At 37.5% G+C, this 24,197-nt stretch overlaps 1 protein-coding gene across 4 annotated transcripts in view; it reads left to right on the forward strand.

The window, feature by feature from the left end:
* Positions 1-24,197, forward strand: part of fgd4a (FYVE, RhoGEF and PH domain containing 4a) — a 78,411-nt gene that overhangs the window by 961 nt on the left and 53,253 nt on the right. Inside the window, exon 1 of one of the 4 annotated variants that reach the window (XM_038306229.1) lies at positions 6,978-7,112. The exons of 2 other annotated variants lie outside the window; for them this stretch is intronic. In XM_038306229.1, the coding sequence (XP_038162157.1) occupies positions 7,037-7,112 (76 nt within the window). In that variant the 5' untranslated portion in view covers positions 6,978-7,036. Of the gene's footprint in view, positions 1-6,977; positions 7,113-22,446; positions 22,625-24,197 lie in introns of those variants that run through there. One more of the 4 variants, XM_038306231.1, reaches the window with a different exon arrangement.

The raw sequence follows: 24,197 nt of genomic DNA on the forward strand, positions 1-24,197 counted from the left end.
GATACTTCACTGCACTGGGAGATTTGAACTTTTCTCTCTGTTTGATGGGAACACTGTTCAGATTATGTAACTCTTTAGCTCATATAATATCAGTGACAGTCTAATAAAGTCAGATCCGGTCAGAGACTACAAAGTGATTCATCTGGTATGATATTACCATGACCCATCCAGTGTGAGCAATGCTGAAGTCACATAGCAGATAGCGACCCCTTTGTTTTGCACTATTGCCAAACGAGTTACACCAATAGTTAATTGCCCTGTTGGATCAATAAATAATTGAGTTGAATTGAATAAAATAAGAGCACTTTATGCTGTTTTACATAGAGATCTGAAGCTCTGTACAACGGATCTAAGTATTCAGTTAATTATGTTTTCTCTTCCTTGTCTTATGGCTTTTTCCCTTTTAGTGATTCCCACAGCAGTTATGTTCTTCATCTACACCCATTTTCTGTGTATATTTTTCTGTCACACAAACTATCTTCATTTCCTCTTTTATGTCATCCATAAATCTTCTCCTTGGTCATCCTCTAGGCCCTTCTGATTGGGATGTTCAGCCTTAACAACCTTCTATCAGTGTATTCACTATATATCCTTTGTATGTCTCATCTCACATGAACTAAACTTCTGATATTACTCATTCCTGTTTCTATCCATTCTTGGTACTCCTAAAGAGAACCCCAACATCTTCATCTCTACTTCTTCAACTCTGTTTCCTGCCTCTTCCTCAGTGCCACTGTGTCTAAACCAAAAAACATTGCTGGTCTGCCACTGTCTGTGCTCCTTTTTTCCTTCTTGCTGATCATATAAAACAGTGTGTCTCAACCTTTTTTGACTTGTGTATCCCTTACCATGAGTACCCCTCTCAGTCAAAAATATTGATGATTATCCAATAGTAGAATGGACAATAACTGATTTTAAAATCGAAACTATTTTACTTAATCTTTTCATTTGAATACTTAATTATTAGGCCATTTGTTTTCCATCTCAAAAACATATGTTCCCTGGACGTTAGTAAGGAATCAAAATAAATACTAAATACAATCCTATTATAAACCTGTATTTGTAAAACTGGAGCTCCTCTGAGTAACTCCTTCATAATCACATTCAAACTGGATAAATTGGGAGCAACATTCAGAATAAAAAATATTGTCAGACTAACTTAGTTAGTTTTACTTTCTATTCATCAAACACCCGAGCTGCTTTGATGAGCTCCGATAGCTCAGTGTAACTACTTGTTTCACAAGTACAGAGCAACGAAATATACTCTCTGCATTTAACATTGTGCTGCTTCTTTTGCTCAGGGACCCAGAGTGGCAGTCTGTGGGAGTGGGGTTTGAACTCAGAACCTCAGGATTCCAAGCTCTATGCCCTAACCAATCTCTTCTCTGTCTCTTCTAGACAGTTTCATATCTCCTAATCCTGTCATTGGGGCAGACTACCTTTTAAATCTTTATCCTCCTCAAAATTCTTTCTTATTTCATCCTTATTAATTTTTGCACTTCATGATGGACCATGATCACTTCTTCAGTTTTTTTTTATTTTCCTCATTCATCTGGTTTTCAAAGGACTCCTTCCATCTCCCTATCACGTGTTGCACCTGTCAGCACATTCCCATCTCATCTGTATCTCTCTGTCTGTATAAGTCCTCTTCTCCTACCTGTCTAACCTATCATACAATTCACTATATGTCCTCTCTTTGACAATAGCTACCTTATGCTGCATCTCTCTGCACACCTGGTGACTCTCTTCTTTCCTTTCATCAAAATAGGAATCTATAACAAAACTTAAGGGGGGAGTGACGGCCTACTGGTTAGAGCATTGCGCTTGGGTCCCGGAGGTTCTGAGTTCAACTCCCACAGACTTCTGCTCTGGCACCCTGAGCAACACCCTTAACCCCACACTGCTCCCCAGGTGCTGCACAGTGGCAGCCCACTGCTCCCCAAGGGAATGGGTTAAATGCAGATTTGAATTTCTCCAATGTGAGATCAATGGAGTTCCATTATTTATTTAGCTGTTTATTTAACATACTCCACCCAACTTAGCTGATCTTGAACCATTTTTTTAGAAGAAAAACTGACAAACAAGTCATACTGAATGAACGTTTAGGGTATTTTTCCAGAAGACAGCTGTAACCCCAGCAGAGATTGATTCTGCAAAGGATATGCTCCTGATAACGAGTGAATCCAACACTTTTCACTTGTAAAAAGTATTAAAAAAGCATGAAGCACTTTTATTTCCCCCTTCACAGGTATAAGCTACTATGCGTTGGCCTGTCACATGACATTATCAATAAAAATGGTAAAACTTTGCATTTCTTGGTACATGAAAATGTTCAGATGTTATGAATCCTTAAGGACAGAAGTTAATCTTTGTTTTAAGATAAAACTAAGTCATTAGTCCAAGCTTTCAGTCAATGGTGATGAAACTGTTTTTGGTGTTTAATCCAGGCAGCATTGGACCTTGCACTGTGCTGGGGTTTCTGTGAAGACAGCTTGTTCCCCAACAATAAAGCCGCTTGTTCTTTCCTCAGAAAGAAGCAGTGGGACTGTATGAATTAGGAGCTGTGTGGCCTGCCAGCCTGCTGTTGCTGGTATTGTTTCTCTCCACTGATGCTTATTCATTTAAGCTAAACCCTCTCACTGTCCTTCACTTGCTGTGTCACTATAGTGGTTCTCTTGTGTAGCTCAGATAATTGTAGCTTCAAAATCTTTGTTTTGGATTATTTTCAACTGTAGATCTCAGCAAATAATAACCAGATACCTGTGATATAACTTTGTGCCTAGCCAATTCAACTTGGCACCCTCTCCTAGATTTCCCCGGATCTAAGTCTGCTGCAGGCCTAACATAGGTTTGGACCAGCCCTGTCTGAAGGGCAATGGTTGGCAGAATGTTAAATCATATATGTTTACTTAATATGTGGTTCAACTACTAATAATGAAGAAAGGCTAGTTTGAAAGATTTTAATTTCTTTACATATTAATTTTAGTTAACATAAAAGGATCCCCTAAAGTTTGCTCAGACTTTATAGCATGAAAACCAAGTTGGACTGAACCATTTAAAGTATGAAAGTTGGTTTCTAAAGCCGAGCATACACTGTGCGATATTTTCAATTGTTGCACGCAGCCACAGCTCAAACTGCACGACAAAATTGCAGAGTTTAAAGTTTACAGCTCAAGATGTATGCTCTCACACTGTGTGATTCGACGCTCTGATGCGTCTACCTGCTCACACTGCATGTCCAAAACCACTGAGCACAGAGAGATGGCGCTGGTCAGATTCGTCAATCTGGAAGAAGAAGAACTCCCTTGTTTGCACATGCACAGTGCTCGATGTATTGGTAAATTGGCTCGCAGACAGCAGGATTTGTCTATGAACACCTTAGGACAGCCGACTGAATTTCAAACCTCATAAATTTTCTCCCAAACTTTTGATTCCTGATCAGGAGGTGGTTGCCTCTCACCCCCTCCCCCCTCGTTACCCCCTGTATACTACATGACGCACGATAATGCCGAAATTCGGCCCGATCTAAAAATTCTTGCACGACCGGAGAATCGGCCTGAAAAGAGCCAAAAATCGTACAATGTATGCTGAGCTTGAGTCTCACAGGTTTGGATTTCACAGTATTCAAGATTTCTAAAGGGTAATGAAATACAATTACAATATGTTTGTAATATTGATTATGGCATATAACAACAATGTTAATATCGGATATTGGGGTTTGTCCAAATGTTTGTGCTGGCAAATTCCTAATTATTTTAACAGACTTCTGGCAACAAAGCAACCCCGAAAAACATGTAAATGGAGGAGTCACAAGGTCTTTGATAAGAGTGAAAAAAATCTAAGCGTAGCAAAAAATATGCCTATTAAATGCCTGAGAGAGCATGCACAAGACAAGTTCTCCTCGAGCAGGTGCAGGGACGCAATGACAGATCGATCGGATGCCAATATTTATATATAAAAAGTTTGCCTGCAAAAAAGACTACTGGTGCATAAAAAAAAAATCATGACCTGCTTGTATGTGTGTGTCTGCTGCAGTGGAAATTTGGACATGTTTGCAGGGTAAATAAGGATCTGTGGCCACCGTATAACTACTGTACTAACGATGCAAATTACTAAATAAATCTTACCTTCACTCGAAAGTTACAATATAGAGGTAGATAACATTTACCAGTAGTGATGTGAAATGGATTTCTCCAAATGGCATGCCAAACTTTACCTGTCGAGTAGAAACTTTGAAATCAAGGTATCAGTGGGAAGCCTGACCTGTGATTTCAGTGTATGCCATCGCTTGAAAGAATCTCCCAAAAACACCCTGGTCTTGTGTCTCTCTTCTGACACCTTTATTTTTTTCTCATACACTTTGTAGACACTTTATCTCTTACGACCCTCGTCCATTTTCAAAGAACGATGGGGAAAAAGGTGAGCTTCAATGACTGGCTGAAAGCTACCTATGGAGACATGTACTTAGGATGGCTTTACGTAAACATATCATCAGAATGATTGACAATGAGAAGCACCACTTATTTAGATCCACCAGGAAAAAGAAAATCCTCCACGATACCTTTAACAAAGAGCTGCCTCCATGGTGTGTGGGACATCTGTACATCATGCTGGTCACCAGCTTGGTCAAATAAAGCATGTGTTGGTCACTCTGGTCCATAACGCATGCAGCCTGAACATACAGATGATACAAATGTGTTCAGTAGGTCTGGGGACAGGATAAGAGGTGGGCCGTTAATCCTTGCCAGTTGAAATTCTGGAGGAAATTTCTCATAAACCCTGTTCTATGGGGGTTAGCTCAGAAATTTCGGACACTGGAGCTTGATCCATAAGAGAGAGAAGATTGGTGCTGAATATTTTTTCAATGTGACTCTGAATTGCATCACCCGTTACTTTACAATGTGATACTTGTTGAAGTGCTTAAAATGACTTTCTTAAATCCAAACCAAACAGAAGAATATGGGAGAATATATGAGATATAGGTTGCTTTGAAATCGGGCTGCATAATGTCGTGTATATATTGTCAGTATATCCCACTGATAACACCAAGGACTGTGTGGAATGTCATAGTTGCATAGAAAATTTCATGAGCTTATATGTACAGGTGTCCAATATTCAAGCTGTTTTATTGACTTTCACTGCAGTAGACATCCACACCTAATCCAGGTTATAGCATCTATGGTGCTAAAGTTCAAAGGGAGTGCTGGAAGATGACAAAAAGCCATCTGACAGAAAGAATAATGCCACCAGTATTAACCGACTGACGCTTAGCATGGCAAGGCTGTTGGTACCAGAACAGTTTGCATGAAACTCCATACATTTGGTACATATTCAGGTTTTCAAGTCAGAATGAAATACTTTTTTTTTTTTTTGTAATTTGTTTTTTTACTTCATCAATCTTTTTCAGTTTCTAAATTTTATTTACATTCTAAAACATTTCACAGTAGAAATTAAAGAAAGTGATGTAGAAGTATAGAATCAATGTGTTTTTAAACCTTTTTTTGTGGTTTGCCATTTTTTCTATCCTATTTTATTTCTCCTGAAATATTTTTTTTTAACTTTAAGCATTCTAAAGAAATCTCAGTGTATGATTAATGAGCACTTTATAATAAATAAATAAATATGTTACTGACCATCTAAGCATTTATATTAAGTGGTCAAAGTGAAAGAGGTACATAAATACAGTCTGCTCTTTCCGCATGTTGCAATTTCCAGCAATAATAATAAAATAATGCAAAATATGATTATATTATGAAGAAGATAAAGGAAAGAAGAAAATGTTTTCATTCCTTCTCCAACAATTTATATGCACAACAGGAACATCTCACACTTCTTTTAAAAGAATCTGAAGATGCTGTTTATTTGCTCATTTAGTAATATTTTTTTCCCATCATGGAAGAGGGTATGGCCAATGCCTGTGTGTGTCATAGACCTCAGAAAATGCAGAAATAGCTGTATGTAGTGCTTGTATTTCTTTATTAGTATATAAATGAAGGTAGATGTGTTAGGCAGTTCCAGTAGGTGGAGACAAAAAGCAATAGATTATTTTTCTTCTTCAGGGAGTGGGTGGGTGTTTACTCTTACTGTACTAATTGATCTTTTCTTAAGACTGCAGTCTCTCTTTGTTAGAGAAACTCAAAGGAAATGTGACACTGAAGACATTAACATAACAATATTTCTTTCCTTTTTTTGATACATGGGTTTGTTCATGTACAGAAAGAGACATACATTTCTTAAAACGTACCTAAGACTTGTACTTTGACTTCTTTTTTTATTTTCGATAAAATATCTTTGACAGAAAAGAGATATTTTCCATCTTATATTCAGAATGAGGAATGTTTGTCTCAAACTTGATCCCAAGTATTAGTAGAAATTAAAGTTTGTGCCATGATTCTGCCAGGAAAGAGTTTTTTTCTTTCCACTCACCAGCTGCAGCTTCCTGACCGTGAAGCATGTTGCTTCCCTTCTCTGACTGGTATTGTTTGACAGGGTACTTTGGCCAGAAACTTGCAAGACTCTACTTTTCCTTTTTGAACTCAAGTTGAGCTTAAAATGAAAGAAGAATTCAATCATAGGACATTGATGGACCTGGAGATGCTTTTAGGAAGCTGTTTTAGTGGAACTTCTGAACCAGATTATGTAATTCTGTCACTTTTGTGAAATTCTGGATATTCCTTCCCTGAGGAGACAGACAGATGTTAGGACGCAGGATGGATGATTCACCTTGCCCTTCTTGAGTTTTAGAACTTCTAACAGTATAATATTTCCAGGCAGGGTGTCACTGCTTGTTTGCTGTTGCAAAGGAAAGAAAGAAGGCTAAATTTTCTAAACGGTGGTGTATCTGTGGACTTTACCCAGGTGAAATAATAATTTTGACCTCATCTTTATTTCTCCTCTTCGACAAAACGTGAACTACCTTTGGAGTATTTACAGAAAGTCCCAGCTGAGACAGACCCTGGTATAGTCTGAGAAAGGAAGAAGATCTCACTGATCAACTGTTAATACATGGTAGAAAAAAACATTGACTGGACTAAAAATGAATCGACGACGCAAGTACCGGTTTTGGAGCCGGAAAGGTAAAAACTCAAAGATGTGTCTTCTCTGCTGTTATGGTAAGATCGTATTTTACTCATTTAGAGCTTCTTTTTTTACCCTCAACATCTGATTCCCAGTTTTTGAATTGTATCACCTGTCTGGATCAAATTTCTAATCCCATCGTCAGGCTTTCTCCATGATAACCGTTTAATTATGATGCTGGGGGGTTTGTCCAAATGCCCCTGTTGGTTAAAGCTAATTATCTTTAAAAATGTAGCAGATAAATACTGGGTGTATTACTCCTGAGATGAGTACTCTGATGTTGTTTTGGTGTTTCCATGTGAAGCATCTCATTGGTGTGCAGCAGCGTGAGAGAAAGAATTTAAATCCGCCAAACTGGAAAAAGAGAGACGGTTCTGTTCTCAGAGGCTTGGGAACCGTCTCCCCCTCTTAAGACCCTCTTCCGAACACTCTGGCATTTTGGCATCTTCCCCAGTAACTCATTAACTGTTTCCAACATGCTCTGGACAGGAAACCAGTATACACGTTGATACATGTCGATTTGCACTTTAAGGTTGAGTCAACCTTAGCCGGCAGAGGTCCGGAGGAAATGGTGTGAGGCTTTCTGCTCTATTTTTTTTGTTGTTGTTGTGGGCAGGAAGGAAAAGGCTGGAACACCATTTGGCCCGGGTCCTTTCAGCACGCTCATTGTTTCATTGTGAGACAAGCTGCCTAAGGAGAACACAGCATATAATATCAGTTGGTTTCTGTTTTAACAGGAACTCACTATAGTTATCTCTATTAATAGGTTTTGTTTCTTTTGTGCAGACATACATCTATCAATATGATTGGAATATAATTGGAATATAATTTTATGATTGAGTTTATGAAACCAATATAATATTAATGTTGAATTACTGATGGGTAAGATTTTAAAAACATGTTCCCATCAATTTCAGGGTTTATCATTTTATTAATTTTTAGTATTTAATTTGGTTTGATCTAAATCAGGGGTATATTGTTCTACTTTAACATAGCTGATAGTGATTATTAAAGTTGAGAAAAAAATGTGTCAATGAGCCAACAATAGAAATCAGTTGTGCAGATAAAGGAAGGAAGGATGCTCCCACTCGACACTCCTGATCCATCTAAGCCATCATATAGTATCTGTTTTTGGTCGTCTCTGCTGGAAGGTGAACCTCCGCCAGAACCTCCAGTCTTTTGCAGCGTCCAGCAAGTTTTCTTTCAGGATTGTCATCATTTAGCTCCAATTTTCATCTTCTCTGAAGAGCTTTCGTGTCCCTTAAGAAAAGAATCACTGCATAATTATGCAGGAACTATGCATTGCTTGAAATGGTGTTTTATATTGTTTTATATTTATATTGTTTTATACAATATATATACAATACTCTGCATTAAGCTTCTCCCCAGCTTTGTCCCTGAACTTTCTGCTGCAGACCTTAGTTTTCATTAAGCTAGTTGTTTTGTAATATAATAAACCCATGAGCTAGATTTAGACGTGGATTAAATTAGACACGCGTTACCTTGAAAACCAAGCATCATTTCCTGTCACTTCAAAGCAATGCACCACCTGTTCGGATTACCTCTCACAATCTTAGTAAAACAAAATGCAGTTGGTGGTTGTAAAATTCCGAAGTCTTAAAACTTTTAGGGTTTTATTTACATTTCTTAAATTTGAATCTAGCGATGCATGCAAGATCCAATAAACAGACAAGAAGTTATTTTATATGAGGAGGTTTTTTTTTTTAGGTGTGAAACCCACAAAGATGGCTGTCCCAGGCTGGCAGTGCAAAGAACATTAGTCTTCAAACAGCCCTCTATGCATATGCTAACATTTGTTTTTTGATTAAAAGTTTTTCCAGAAAACTTGATTTGTATTTTCTTTTTTTTTTTAAGTAAAAAAGTAAGTAAGAAAAAGGATCTGAAGAGACATTGATTTCCAGGACTTTTGTAAAGCTGCTTATGGCCAGCAGGGGGAGACTTTGCAAGTTTTCTATGAAAAAAAAGTCTTTGTTGTTGGGGGACCTTTTAACGTGTTCTCACATATAACAGAAATAGATATTTACCTTTATTTTTATGGCAGCAGAAGAATTTCTCACTGAAAAAAGATTACTCTGCTCAGATTTATATTTTATTTTTTACCATTTGCACAGTAATGGCTTATTTTACCAAAGATTCATGCTTGAAATACAAATACATGAGGAAAAAAAAGGTGTTTCAGAACAGCCGGCCATTTGTGTAGAATGTATTTTTAATTATTAAATGTATTACTGTCTACATTCTAGCTGGACCTTCTACAATCCAAGCATTTAAGTTTCAAAGTCTGAATCTGCAGCTGTTTAGAAAGCAGCTTGAAGTCCTAAGGTACAGGGGCGGATCTAGAAAAATATTTATGGGGTGGCAAGAGGGGGGCAGGAATTTTTTAGGGGTGGCAACATATGGCATTTGTTTACACTGAATTTAATCACAGTTTGGTGAAAATAGTATGTACAGTACTAGTGTTTCATGTGAAACAGTTAATATTAATAATACATCGTACAATGAGATCTCACTTAATAGGAGATAGAAGAATGATAACACTACTTCTAGAGGGGCCTTATGACAGGAAAGATATTAAGGTAAGACACAGTTGCTGAGTCGCAGATGTGTGAGATTGACTGTCAGAGAGGCAGCTTTGCAGCATTTGCACAAGAAGAAACGATAGAAAGAAAAAGTTCCCCATCAGAGATCTATGGACTGAGCTGGACTAAAGCGAGCAGAACTACACAGTAGAAATAAATGGGTCAAGGCACCCGAACAAGGTACTGGACATCTATGTAATGTTTACTCTGAACACACATTTACCCCATTTGTTCCTCAGTAACTTGACATACAGCAGTTACGGCAACATGAAAGGGACATTTCATGCATGTAAATATGCTGTAGATAGAGCTGTATATGGAGGACCAACTCTGCCATATTTAAAAATAAATACAGAAATAAATAAATGCTCAATAAATAAATAAGCATACAATTAATTGCCACCAAAAATACAATCAACAAATAAATGTAATTAGAAATTATATGATAATGGCAGGCAGAAATGTAAAAAGGGCAGGCAGAAAGAAATAGCGGCGAAGAAATAACTAGGGTAAAAAAATACAAAGGAAGAATAAAACAGACAAAAATATGATAACATGCACATAAATAAATACTTAAAAATATAAGTAATGAAAAAATGAAGTTGAAGATAATAAATGACAAAAAAATAAATAAGGTGAATATTAAAAAGGCAAAGAAATAAAGAAACCAATTAAAAGAGTTATATACCTTTATGACTAGCTGTATAATTTAATTTCTACTTACATTTATTTGTTGTTTGTATTTTTGGTGGCAATCAATTGTATGCTTATTTACTTATTAAGCATTTATTTATTTCTGTATTTATTTTTAAATATGGCAGAGTTGGTCCTCCATACTGCTGTATCAACAAATCAACAAAAGGCGGGTTCTGTATGTTACATCAAAATCTCCACAAATCTGAAAAGAAGCAACATAAAAATACATTTTGCTTGTGAGTAGGTTCATACGGGTCATTTCTGGATAGTTTCATATTATATATACAAAAAAAGAAACAACAACACTGCTTCATATTAAGCAGGATTTACACCAGTATCACATTTTTAACTTTTAACACTTTTGGTTTTATTAAAGGAAATATCAGATTTTCTCAGGTGCCAAAACAAAATGTAACAGCTCTGTAAAGGCTCACCAGAGAGCATAACATCAAGTTAACATGACTATAACAGCTGAATGCAGCGATTTCCATGTTGCTCAGCAAAACGCTTCACAACTTTATTTAGATCCAATGCCTTTGTGCGTTTTGATTTGAGTACAACCAAACTATATAGTCTCTTTTCTGTCATAGTTGACCGCAAATATGTCTTTATGAGCCTGAGACGTCAGGCCTAACTAACATCATAGATAGAGAAATAACGTTCTGCAACCTGATTTTTATCATCTCAAAATCAGCATTGCAGCTATGCTAGCAACATTGTGCTTTCATTATGATTTCATTTCTCGATAGATAGTTAATCAGTTTTCACCTGTTTCTTCCCGTGTCTCCTCTCCCCATCACCCCTGGCTCCCTCGCTTTGCCCCATTCGGTTTTCAAAACAATCAGTCTCAGTCGCTCTCGCGTCATCTCGTGCTGCATTCACTGCATTCCGACATTGGAAATTAGCGGCCGTAATTCTCAAATGATCCATAATTTATAAGCCTCGCCACCCCTACCGCCAACTGGGGTGGCAGCTGGGGTGGCAAGGCTGTCATTTAGGGTGGCAGTTGCCACCCTATGCCACCCCAGTAGATCCGCCTATGCTAAGGTATGACTGCCTTCTTGCACCTGCGTGAAATTAATGCATAAGTCCAAAATTCAAAGTACACTCTGTGGTCAAAGATAGCTTGTTAGATCTTCACCTCTTGGCTGTGCTCAGAAACATGTATTGAAATATATTGCTGTTCAACATAATGAAACCTGTTCACCTGCAGAATTTTTTTTTTTTTTAGAGACAAACGAAATAATAAGCCCACATAACAGATTATCTCAGATGAATCGATTTGGACCTTTATGGTTGAATTGATGGTTTTCACCAAAGTCGGACCAGACTCTGTTTGAGATATAAAGTGGTGCTGAATTTCCTAGGAACTGCTTGTTGCATTTTAAGCCAGAGGCTCTGCTTATTAAGCTGCTGGTCCTGTCTGTTGTTCAGGAATCTTGGATTGATGCACAACTCTGATTTTAGATTCAGCAAGCAGGTCAGCACAGTGGTCCACTCTGATTTCATTTAAAGCTTACTAGTAAAATCCAAGCTCATCTTCTTTATAAAGTTTTTACTTCTCAACTTGACTAATGCACCTGCCTCACTAACAAGATTACCCTGTCCCTTCTTTGCTGTCTTTAACTGATTATAAATTCAGCTGCCCTCTGCTAACAAATACAAGATGCCAACTAGAAGTCTCACATCAAACATGCTTAGTGTAAATCTATCTAGAAGCGTCTTAATTCCTACTAAAGCAAAACATTGTCTGTATTGCAAAGCATTAAATATAATTTACTGATTTTCCCAGTGGAGACGTTTAAATCACAGACCAGAAAAATCACATGTGGGGTTCCTCAAGGCTCTATTCTGGGGCCCCTCCTCTTCAACATCTACATGCCCCTTTTTGCTCAGATTATAGCAAACAATAGCACCAGTTACCGTAACTACACAAACAATTGATTGATTAATTGATTAACTTACTTTATTGATCTCACATTGGAGAAATGTACTTACTACATCAGCTCAAATAGTCAAAGAAGAAGAATTTGCCAAAGGATGAAAAAGTGCATGGGATATATACAGTATATGCAGTGCGTCCACATATGATAGATTTTTTTATATATATAGTAAGATCATTATACCGAGTTATTGCAAAGGGTGTTTACATTGGTATTTATATAGATGGATATTTATTTATATTTATAAATATAGTTATTGCACTGGGTGTCAAATATAGCTTGACATCACAATGTCACTGGGTAACTATGAACCCATCAGAGCATTGGTTACATGCTTAGAACAGATCAATATGTGGATGCACTATAATTTTCTCCAACTGAATAAAAACTTAACTGAGGTAATAATCTACGGTCAAAGGAGGAGAGATCCACAGTTAGCTCATAGCCTTAGTTACTACAGCTAGATACCACTGATTATGGCCAAAATCTTGGTGTCATGATAGACTCAGACTTGAACCTTCAGAGGGACACAGAGGCAGTTACTAAGTCAGCCTTTTAACACCTGAAGAATATCTCCAGGATTAAAGGACCAATGTCCAAACAGGATCTAGAAAAACGAATTTATGCATTTATCTTAAGTACAATTGATTACTGCAATGGTGTCTTCATAGGTTTGCCTAAAAAGTCCATCAGACAGCTGCTGCTGATCCAAAAAACTGCCGCCCTTTGACTGTTGAAATTAAACTGTTAACACCTTACTATTCCTGAGCTATTTTCTTAAAGGAAAATTCCGGTTTTTAACACTTTTAGCCCATTTTCTGTAGTGTCCAGGATGAAATCGAATGATCAACACCAAAATTTTGACAATTGGTCCTGTCTCTGATATTTGGCTCATGCAGAATCCCCCCCTGGCTGCTTCAGAATGGCTTCCATAGTGCATGTCCGATAATGTCCTTAAAACAACCTCACGACGCTACGGAAGCCGGCAGACCAAACCAGCGCATTCAGCTCGGCAAAGAACTCATGCTCTTCCTCCACACTGAAGTCCTCAGACATTTTTCTTTCGTTGTTTCTTTCTTTGCACAGGTAAACAGCACATTTCTTCTTCTACGCTTGCATTATTGGCAGAGCAGATGCTGAATGCGCACTTTCATCTGGTTTGGTCTGCCGGCTTCCTTAGCGTCGTGAGCGCGCATGTGCGCGCTTTCAGGAAATTCTATACACTACTGTTTATGCTCTAAAAACATTCTAAATGACTTCGTTTCGAGTAAATTCTGGATGCTACCCACTCAGGACACTTGGATTACATTGGACGAGCAGTATGGAGGAATATTGACACGTTTTTTGTGGACTTTTATGGACCTTTCTGTCTCCGTCACCATAGACCTCCATTATTTGAATGTCAGCAGACAGCAAGAAGCCTCCCAGATCTCCAGATGCATTTGAGATATCAAAAAAGTACTCCAGAGTGTTGTTCAGCATGGGGGTGAGTAGAAAATGAAGGCTAATCATGTTTTGGGTGTATTATTCCTTTAAACTTTCTTTTTTTAAAATATGCTACCCACCGGGTCGTCAGCGCTGTTCAATGACGTTCCAAAAAAAGTTTCGTAAAGAAAAAACTTTCCTGTAGTGTTTTATTTAGCATTTTGTAAATCCCATTGAGTTCTGTTGGAATAGTCAATATCCCTCCGCCACCGGAAACGGAACAGGGGCCTGTTTACACTTAGTTGTAGTCTTTTCGCAAGGCCCAAGTGTTTATGCTTCACTCTGTGTACTCCAATGTCGAGGTGCTAACGTCTCTGTTAAACACTTTAAAAAACTCTGAAAATGGAATACGAAAGGTGGATTCTTGAGGAGGAGATATTGGACTTTGAGTTTGACGGTAGAGGATACCGTCGCGAACTAGTGGTCTGGAGTGTGCAACGCTTCAGATTCGAACAGGAAGCGGAAGTTTATAAGCGGTTGTGATGTATCGGAAAAAATAGTTCTGGGATTTACAAAATGCTAAATAAAACAAGACAGGAACGTTTTTTCTTCACGAAACTTTTTTTGGAACGTCATTGAACAGCGCTGACGACCCGGTGAGTAGAATATTTTAAAAAAAGAACGTTTAAGGTTGTTTTAAGGACCTTATCGGACATGCACTATGGAAGCCATTCTGAAGCAGCCAGGGGGGGATTCTGCATGAGCCAAATAGCAGAGACAGGACCAATCGTCAAAATTTTGGTGTCGATCATTCGATTTCATCCTGGACACTACAGAAAATGGGCTAAAAGTGTTAAAAACCGGAATTTTCCTTTAAAGTCTAGGGTAACACCTACAGGGCATATCTCAAACTGCTATTCAAACTGCAGAAAAGAGTCATCAAGATAAATCATAACGCTGTCTATCATGACCACACTGATCCATTATTAATTTATTCTTGCTTTCTTAGATCCTCTGATCTGGTAAAATTGATAATTAATGTATAAAGCTACTTATAAACAGCTACCAGACAGCATATAAAAATATTTTGCTGAGCTAGAGGCACCATTTAGTAACATGGAAAAACAAACTTCAAACGAATGTGCATTTCAATAAGTGCTGCGATAGTATGGAACAGAGTCGGTGTTAAATTAAAGCAATGTCCGAGCAAGAGACTGTTTAGGAAAATACTTTTTTCTTATATATTCTTATATTTTTTTTTTTTTTTCAATTGGTCATTTGGGCTCTTGGTGGTTATTGCATGAATGAAACCTGTAGACATGTTTGTATGTACACAAGTAAATATATTTGCTTTGCTAATGGACTTTGGAGTTGTATGGACTCATAAGTGCAGTAGGAATTGGATTATTTTTTGCTTGGGATTATAGGAAGGAGAAGAGGTATAATTAAATGAGCTTAACTTCTTCATACCCATTTACTGACACAAACATGATATGTATAATGGAATTTTATATATTATTAGAATTATACACAATGTGTGTGTCTAATTTGTGATTTTACTGGATTGTGTAAAAAAGTAATTCATTAATTTATTCATTGAAGGCACTTTACAACTAAATGGACATGACGATGATAATGTGTTATCTGCCAAACAGAAATTATTTTTATGACAAAAAGTATATTGAAATCCATCAAAATGACAGCTCAGTCTTTCACATCATCTACCGCCGTTTTAACCACTCAGCTCAGCTCAGTCGTGATTAATCTGTTGCACAATGTGAAGAGCAACACAGTCAATCCTAAAAGCCAGCATGTGATCATTGAAGCATTGACAGAATAACCGAAGCATTACTTTTACACACTTTCCATTATCTAACCCAGTTTTTGTTATTATTAATTACCAATAGATCCATAGGACAAGCAGTAACGCTCAACTTAATCAGCTGGACTTTAAGAAGATCATCAAAGATTCTTGTCTTGCCTATTTTCACACATGCAGACTTTACTGTTTCCCCTTTGCCTCATTAACATGAAAATATTAAAATGCTTATGAGCCTGAGGGGTCCCCATTAGCTTGTGTATTCATTCAGCTTGGATTAAAGTTGGATTTCTTCTACGTGTTTATCTTGAGGAAAGATGAAGGAGATAAAGAGGATAATGAGAGCAACCAAGCGCCTCCTTCACTAACATGCTTTTCTCACCCTCACTAAACTAATTATTTAATCAATTTGCTGTGTAGATGAACTCTGCCTCTAAGCCATTTTGTTTTCCTCTTGCAATTCTGCCCAGCAGCTCATTTTTAGCTGGTTTGCTTGGGGACTCTGTCTGATTATGGAGCCAATCTGGGGGGCCTTGGTGCTGTGACTCAGACATGGATCCTGACCCATTTCCTTTCTTAAATAGTCTTTATAGACAGTGATTCAGCCTCTGGGCCTTGTTTTTTGCATTCCTGGAGCTTTTGATCTTGTATGTGCATACATTAAAATGTTTGTGTAGGCACATAATTTTGATCCTTCAGCCCTGCATTTCATTATGTGTGTTAGTAATGAGTGTCAATAAAAACAGCTAGGGCTTTAATGCATTGTCTGTTTACCAGTCTGAGCTTGAGGGCTGGCATTTGTGCATTCAGTTTATGTGATGTGGATTTAATTAATGGGGGGAGTTGGGGGTTTGGGAGGCCAATACTGTTCATTGGGTATAAAGATGTGATGAGTCAGTTTTTGATGGATGGATGTATGGTGAAATGGTTATAGGTGGATTTGTAGGGCAGACAGTGGAGGTGTTAAGAGGAGAAAACAGCTGTTAGGGGGTAGAAAAGTGTGATGGTGGCTGAGTGTTTGCATGTGGGAGGAAAGTAGACTGAGGCCTTGAAATGCATTAATTCTATATAAAACATCAAATGTCTTTATTTTAAAAAAATGTATGCTGTAATTTTCCTATTGTAACAAGTTTACTTATATATTTTCTCTATTTAAACCCATTTGAATTTATTTATTTTAATTTTAATGTACAGAGGTTCTAACTTGTTTACCGATTGGCTGTCTTGAAGCTAGAATTTATACTATAAAAACAACATAATCTCAATACCTTCTAATTTCGCTGCCCATCACCAGATATTTAAATTTTTATGATTTTTGATTGTAACATGTCACATGTTGCAGAGCACGCAGTGTGATTACAGTATCACTGTAAACTCCCATTAGATATATTTATTACATCATCGTCAAGAGAGGGCTGAAAAAAATATTTTAAAAGGTCATGAACTTAATGAATGCTTCAGCTGTAGCTGATCTATCTGACAGACATGTTACAGATATGGATTTTATTGACAGGAACACAGTTCTGGATTTTAATTTAATTACTCTGGAACTGAAATACCATGAAATTATTTACTTACTGTAATATTTACCTTATTTTTTTTCAAATCCTGGAAGTTGGTCTACAGTCTTTGTTTTTTGTTTTTTTTCCCCCCAATAAATCAATTCTGAATTTGATAACTATCACAAGGACTAGTTGTAGCAGACTGTAACTGGCTGATTTCAAGGTGGAGTCACATGAGGGAGTAGCTACAAAGAAGAATCTGCTGCTGTAGTTCGTTAATCTATTTTTCCATTTTCATTCAACTATGAAAACAATTGTATTACTCTAGTTAAAATAAGTTCTTGGAATACTTTTCTTCTATTTTTTGTTGTATATTTGTAGTGCTTTTGACAACATTCAAATGTACTTATTTTTATTTAAATAGATGTCTAAAAGTCCATCTGCTGTAGGAACAGTGGCGAACCAAGAACAACTGGTTTCACAGGAACACTATTTCTCTTCAGTACGCTGAAGGAATTTGTGGAATAATAGCTAAATTTTGAACAAGTAGTTAATGTTTCCACCATCTATCTGAATTTATGTAAATTACATCTATTATAATCTTGCTATCATAATGAAAATATCTTCTTTTTTTTGCCCTTCGGAAATCCTAGTTAGCCCATAAATATATTATTGAGGAAGTTCCAGGAAAGCCTAATTTAATTGTTAAAAAGGTGGAAAGAGATGTTTATGACAATCATCATTTTCCCCCCAGAGAAAATACCCTAACAAGGTATAAATTGCATATCCAAGTAGAATTATTGAAATTCTATCATTAATCATACCTTCTATAGTAGCATTTAATGTGTACTGTGTGCCTTTTTGTGTGTAGACAAGAGCCCGAGTTTATGCCCGAGTGTATGGACCTCACATTGCAGGCTGGATTGTGAAAAAGTGGTTCTAAGTCAATGTCACCATGGAAACATCAGGCCAATCCATCAGATAGTAATCATCCAGCATTTTGGTTCATAACATGTTGATATTACTATCATACTTTTATAGTCTTCTTCTTCCCTGGGTTCCTGTCAACACATATCTGAAACCAGTGCTAGTATTAGACGGTGCTTGGTTACTAAAATAAAAGCAGCTTTTGCTTGTCTCAATTTAACATGTGTTTGACCTTAATGTTGTATAAATAATTTAACACTGTAGCATCATTTAAAACCATTTAAAACTGTGGTCCACCTAAAAATTTGCTTATCAGATCAAAATTAAATTAGGAAATTATATATTGTGCTTTATCACCTTAGAGCTCCCCTTAACTTTTGCCAGTATATTTAGAAAAAGTATTAACATAGGGCTAAGGCCTCTTCAACCATCTGATATGCAGGTATGAGGGAATCTTCATTAAAGGCAGAGAACATGTGCATCGAGTGGCATTAGATTAGGTAATTGCATGGTATTGCTGAACCCCTGTGAAATACAGAGCATGTTGTAAAGTCATGCAGGAAATTTTTTTTAAATGTTAAAAATCCGAAGCAGACTGAGCTTAGGATCAAATTTAGTATGTTATGGAATGAAACGGGCAGACGGGTGATGCTGTAGCATTTCTTGACTTGAAAATGCTGCGACTCAGGGATCTGCATGATGTAGTGGATATTTGAATGAGTGCAGTAGCTCTAATTGTTAGCAGAAATGGCTGAGTCATCATTAGTGTGGAATAAAAAGGACAGCACATGAACTTACTCACAGACAGACCCTTTTCAGTGGCTTTATTAAGGAAAGCCACACTAAAAAAGTTCTTTAAAAAAAGTCTTAACAGGTCAGCTTTCCACTCACAATAAATATTGGTTTTATGAACTAAAGATTTTTTTTTGCTTTCATTTAGTATTATTTGAATCCAAAGAGACACTGAGGAATGCTGGTGGAATTTTGGCTTCATATAAATTCCTTGACACAAAATGATAATCAGCAGCTTATTTTTTATCCATAATTTATTTTCAACATCGTGGCAGCATTTGGCGTCTGAAAACAATTTGGTCATTATGCAAGTTTGTAGTTTTCACGTTAACAAACATTCAGCAGGACACGACATTAAACCTTCTTTCAGGAATTTCTCATTTTAATTTTGTTAGTGTCAATAATTCCTTATTATTCAACTCATGATTTAATAGACTAGAATATAATAAACGTATTGAAATTTAAATATAATTTTATGTTAAATATATTGCATGTCTTTATACAGGTAGGATAATTTTGATCTGCTTTACTGTATAAAGATTTTTTTGCTTTTAAGCTTTATATTTGCTTTGATCTTTGATCAATTCATCATAAAATCCACTGATCATTTACCTTCAACCTCTAATAATGATGGCTTTTATTTTATTTCTGCACTCTCACCTGTCCTGTGTTGATGAGTCTTGGATGCAACTTAATGCAAAGATACCAAATGTTTTTGGTGTAATTGTTAAGCTGTTAAATGAGCCACATTCTTTGTGTAGCTTAGGTCCATAGCGCCGAACGATGTTTCATGTTTTTAATTGGGCTGTCCCGGTCTGATATTAGTATCGGATATTGTTTTAATATTAGCCAAAAATAATGTTATCGGATTTTAACGGCTGATAGAAACACTACTTCTGTTAAAAGTTTCTGAAACCCATTTGTTCATTTTGGTCAGTTGATGAAGGATGACTCGTTCTGATATCATATAGAGTCAATATCTGGATCGAGCAATTCTCAAAGCTGCAATATCTGTATCAGTTTCATATCGGAAATGAAAAAGTTGCATTGGAATACCGCTAGTTTTTATGGTTTCCATCCCTGTTTCCTTGTTATACTCGGAAGCATGTTAAATGACCTGTGTAGGAACAATACAAAAAATAACCCCTGCATCCTCTATGTTTACGAGAAGCTGAGCATGAAGTTGGTTATAGCACCATTTCTCTCTGTGTAATAAACTAATAAATTCCCTGCCACATGCACTGCCAAATGTGCTGCTCAGCCTTGGTTTTAGAAGTTATTGCTCTCTAGACCCTCCGCTCTCTAATTGGCGTGTGGTATAAAGAGGTCTGGCCAGACTCACAGTATGTTGCAAGGTGTGTTTGAGAAGAACAGAGTTAACAAGTCCTTTCATGTGGCTATGTAAAAACATTGGATCTTAATGGCCTTAAAAAGGAAATGGTGGGGTTCCGTGTTGCCAGGTTGCATTAGAGACAATAATGAAACATTAAGAATGGGCAAGAAAAATGCGAAATGAGAGGAGATTAGAGGATCGTATTTTGAAAATGTTGAGAACAAGAGGTACATCTAAAATGAGCAAAAACAGGTCAGGAGCTTGTAATGGCTTTCTCTGAAGTATAAAACAGATGCATTAATTTTCTGCTTCACAGCCGAGGTTTGGGTTTGTGTGCGTCACTGTCACCCAGCGCTTGTGAAAGCAGCACTTCCTTCTACTGCAGCACCCATCAGTGTCTGCAGGTCATTTTCTCAGATGGGTTTGAGAGCCATCCTCTGTTTTTTCACACATTATCACTAAGTTACTGATTCTGTCACCCACAACAGGCTTCTATGTTCGAAAGATTATTTTATAGATTAGTGGACCGATCTCTTTCTCAGAATATTTCCCCACGTCTTTAACCTCACTTCATGTAAATAACTTAATCTATACCAAATGTACGTTATACCGGGAAACAACATTATTGTTTCCCGCTATGTTTATATGATAACATCTGCTATCTATTGGATTAGTTTTAAACCCTAAGTGAATGTGCATGTCATCAACTTTTTAAAAGTTAGTTCCTGAAATTAAGACTTTTTAGGAGATGTGGCAAGAGCCTTAAACATTCAAACCGAAGGGACCTTATGAAATATGGAAGGAACATTTCAAGACATCAGCCAGGAGGTTTTAGCTGGGACTAAAATGGGTTTTCTAGATGGACAGTGGTCTTATTATAGTAGTTTATTTATATAGCGCCAATTCACAACACGTCATCTTAAGGCACTTTGCAATTCAACCAGATTATACTGTCAATTTGATTCAAAGATTTTTATTTAAGGAAAACCAGTTGATTGCATTGACTCATGAAGGCAATCCCTCACTCTAAGCCTACTTGTAGCGACAGTGGGGAGGAAAAACTCCCTTGTAACAGGAAGAAACCTCCAGCAGAACCAGGCTCAGTGTGAGCAGCCATCTGCCAAGGCATTCTAAACATTTCTGTAAGCAATGTGGGATACAAACCTGACCCATTTCTACAACTTTCATCAGAAGGAACAAAGAACAATTTAAACAAACTATTTTAGAAAGCTTCTAAAAAATTAGGAAATGATTGTTAAAAGTGTGCCTTCATGAAAAGTAATAAAAAGTGACATCCTACTTAAAATATAAGTACTTGTGTGACTCATAAGTGATCTACAATGGGAAAACAGTCTGATTTAAGGTCAGGGGCAATTAAAAGGCTCTGTGTCTGCAGTAGCTCTAATCGTTAGCAGAAAGTGCTGAGTCATCATTGCTATAAAAAGGAGATTAGATAAACTTACTAGCAGTAAGACCTTTTTTTAGTAGCTTGATCCAGGAACGACCAAACTTCAACAGGAAAAACCTGTGTTATCTATTCACACTGTCATTTTGCATGAACTCTTGGACACATTTAAACAGCTGAGCTTTCCACTTACAATAGGTATGGCTTTGATAACCTGTAGATTTTTTATTTATTTATTTTTTTTGCTTTAACTAAACGTTTTAGTCATTGGATATGTTGCAAATTGTGTTTTTAGCATTTCCCTTCTAATCAAAACTTCCTAATTTTCCTTCCCTTTTAGAAATGATAATTTTCTGATTTGTTTTACTTTGTGTTTCTTGTAGAACCGTGTCAGAAGTAACCTTAAAACCTGCTCCAAATCTCTGGCAATCACTCAGAACTAATAAAAGGGTCTTCCTGTTTTTTAATAAAGAAATCAATTCTTTGTCACATCTATGGCCAGATGCTTGCCTTTGTTGTGTTCGCCACCCCATCTTTATTCCTGGAAGAGGGGGATGTTCTGTCTCTTGCAGAGTCCCTATATCCTGTATAGCCAGCAGAAGGGGCAGGGGATGAGTTCGACCATTGGCCACTTCCCCTTTCACTGGCCCTCCCCTTCATGCAACACAATGGCTCTACTTGTCCATGCGACACACACTCTCAAACATATGCACACCCACACTCACACACAGAGGAGGCTTTACTCCGGGGGATGAGTGCCGCTCCTCCGCTGTATGCCCTCTCTCTGCTGGAATGTGATTCTTTTTTTCTTTTTTTTATGATAAAGAGGAATGGCAAGCCATGAGAAGGAAGCCACCGAGGGACTGAGCTTGAGGGCGAGTCACTTCATCGCAGTTTGTCAATGTGTGTGTGAATGTGTGTGTGGGTGGGTGTGAGACCAATCTGAGGGAGGGAGGATGCAGCCAATGCAGTGAGGCAGCAGTTTAACGTGGTGAGCCTGAACCTGCCAGTCTGTAGACAGAGCGCTGACAGAGAGGGAGAGGTCCCCTCAGTTCAGGATATCTGTTTCATCCCTGGGATCTGACTGGACAAAACCTCCATTAAGGTTAGTGTCTTTAATTTGACTGGCTTACCAAGCAGCACCATTAGGCTGCAGGAGTGACATGCACAATGCAAACCTGGATGCGTTGGGTTAACAGGGTGGGTTTGCAAGAGAAAGATGCTGTTTTGCCCTTAAACAAGACATTTTAAGAGCTTAGGGTGATGTTTGAAAGGGGGTGGGCGACCCAGACAAAAGACAAACCGTTAATCTCACCACAGTATGACATCTGGCAGGTGGTGTGGCTCAATGTGTCGATGTTGGCTGGGATCGTGGGGGTCTGTGTGGCAACCCAGTGGGTTATCGTGGCAGTAGAATCTGCAGTCTCTGGAAGGAACTATTAATTTTGTTTAAGAGGATATTGAATCAGGGTCTCAGCTGTAGACGGTCACACACACATGCCAACATGTCTTTGCACACAGAGGCTGCTGATTTCAGTTAACTCTGTTTGCCTCGATTGGTTTAATCGACCTCAGCTGGCCTGAGCCGGTGGAAAATATGTGTGTGGGTGTGTGTGTGTGTTGGGGGTGTTTTGGAATACAGGTCTTAATGGATGTGTGTAAATGTTGTAAATCGATGTTTGGTTGGTCCATTACCAAAAAAAAAAAAAAAAACGATCAGTTAAATGTTAATATGTTATCTTAAGCAGTCTATAAATCTAATGGAGAAGAATGTCACTTCCTAAATTCTTTAAAAAATCAAGGGAGTGACTCAATTGGTAAATTCCAGAACCAGCTCCAGATGTCATAATTTTTTTCTTATTTTCTTAGGTTTACTCTCCCTATTTTTTATTCACCCTCATTTTAACTCTGTTTTATACCTGTCTCTGTGCCTGTTACTTTTATCAGCAGCCTAATAATTCTTTCTTCTCAGTCACCCACTGATACTCTGGTCATGCAGGCAGTGACAGAGAAGAGACAAGATCCTAGCTTATTGTTCTGTTAATATTTAGTTACCTAAATAAGACATAAACATGCCTCTAAGCATCCTGCATTCAGCTAACAGCTTCCTCAAAGCCTAAGAAAACTTAGCATGAGAAGAAAAAATAACAACAAAGCCTCTGACTTAAAAGACTTCCTCCACTTTTGTATAAAATAATCATTGTTTTTAACAGGATGAAAACACCATCACCTGACTTTTTTATTTATTTTTAGAACTGGATTGTTGTAAACTGAAAAAATAACACCCCTAACTGGCAGGTACATTTTACACATAATCTTAGACTCCACCTCTAATATTTCTGCTCACACCATGGTTTGTTATTTAACTCTGTATTGTCACCCTTAAGAAAATATTACAAGGTATTTTTTCTGCAGAAATTTTAAAGGATAAACCTGAAAGGGTAGATAGGTGCATGATTTTGAGTAAGAAAGATATGTGGGCCCTTTTCATTGATTCTGCTTAGTTGTCAGCAGCTGCAGCTTCATCTTTGGTGTTTTTTATCCATGTCCCTTTGTCTGCTTCATTCTTGTTTCCCTTTTTCTTTCTCTTCTTACTTTGTACTCCAGGTTCTGGCAGCTGACCATGCTGTCATTTTGTCCCCTGTGAGTGCTTAGGCTTGTCTTTCTGAACTTCCTCT

Source organism: Cyprinodon tularosa, unplaced genomic scaffold (assembly GCF_016077235.1).
Source record: "Cyprinodon tularosa strain WSP-4 unplaced genomic scaffold, ASM1607723v1 ctg576, whole genome shotgun sequence".
Lineage (NCBI taxonomy): Eukaryota > Metazoa > Chordata > Actinopteri > Cyprinodontiformes > Cyprinodontidae > Cyprinodon > Cyprinodon tularosa.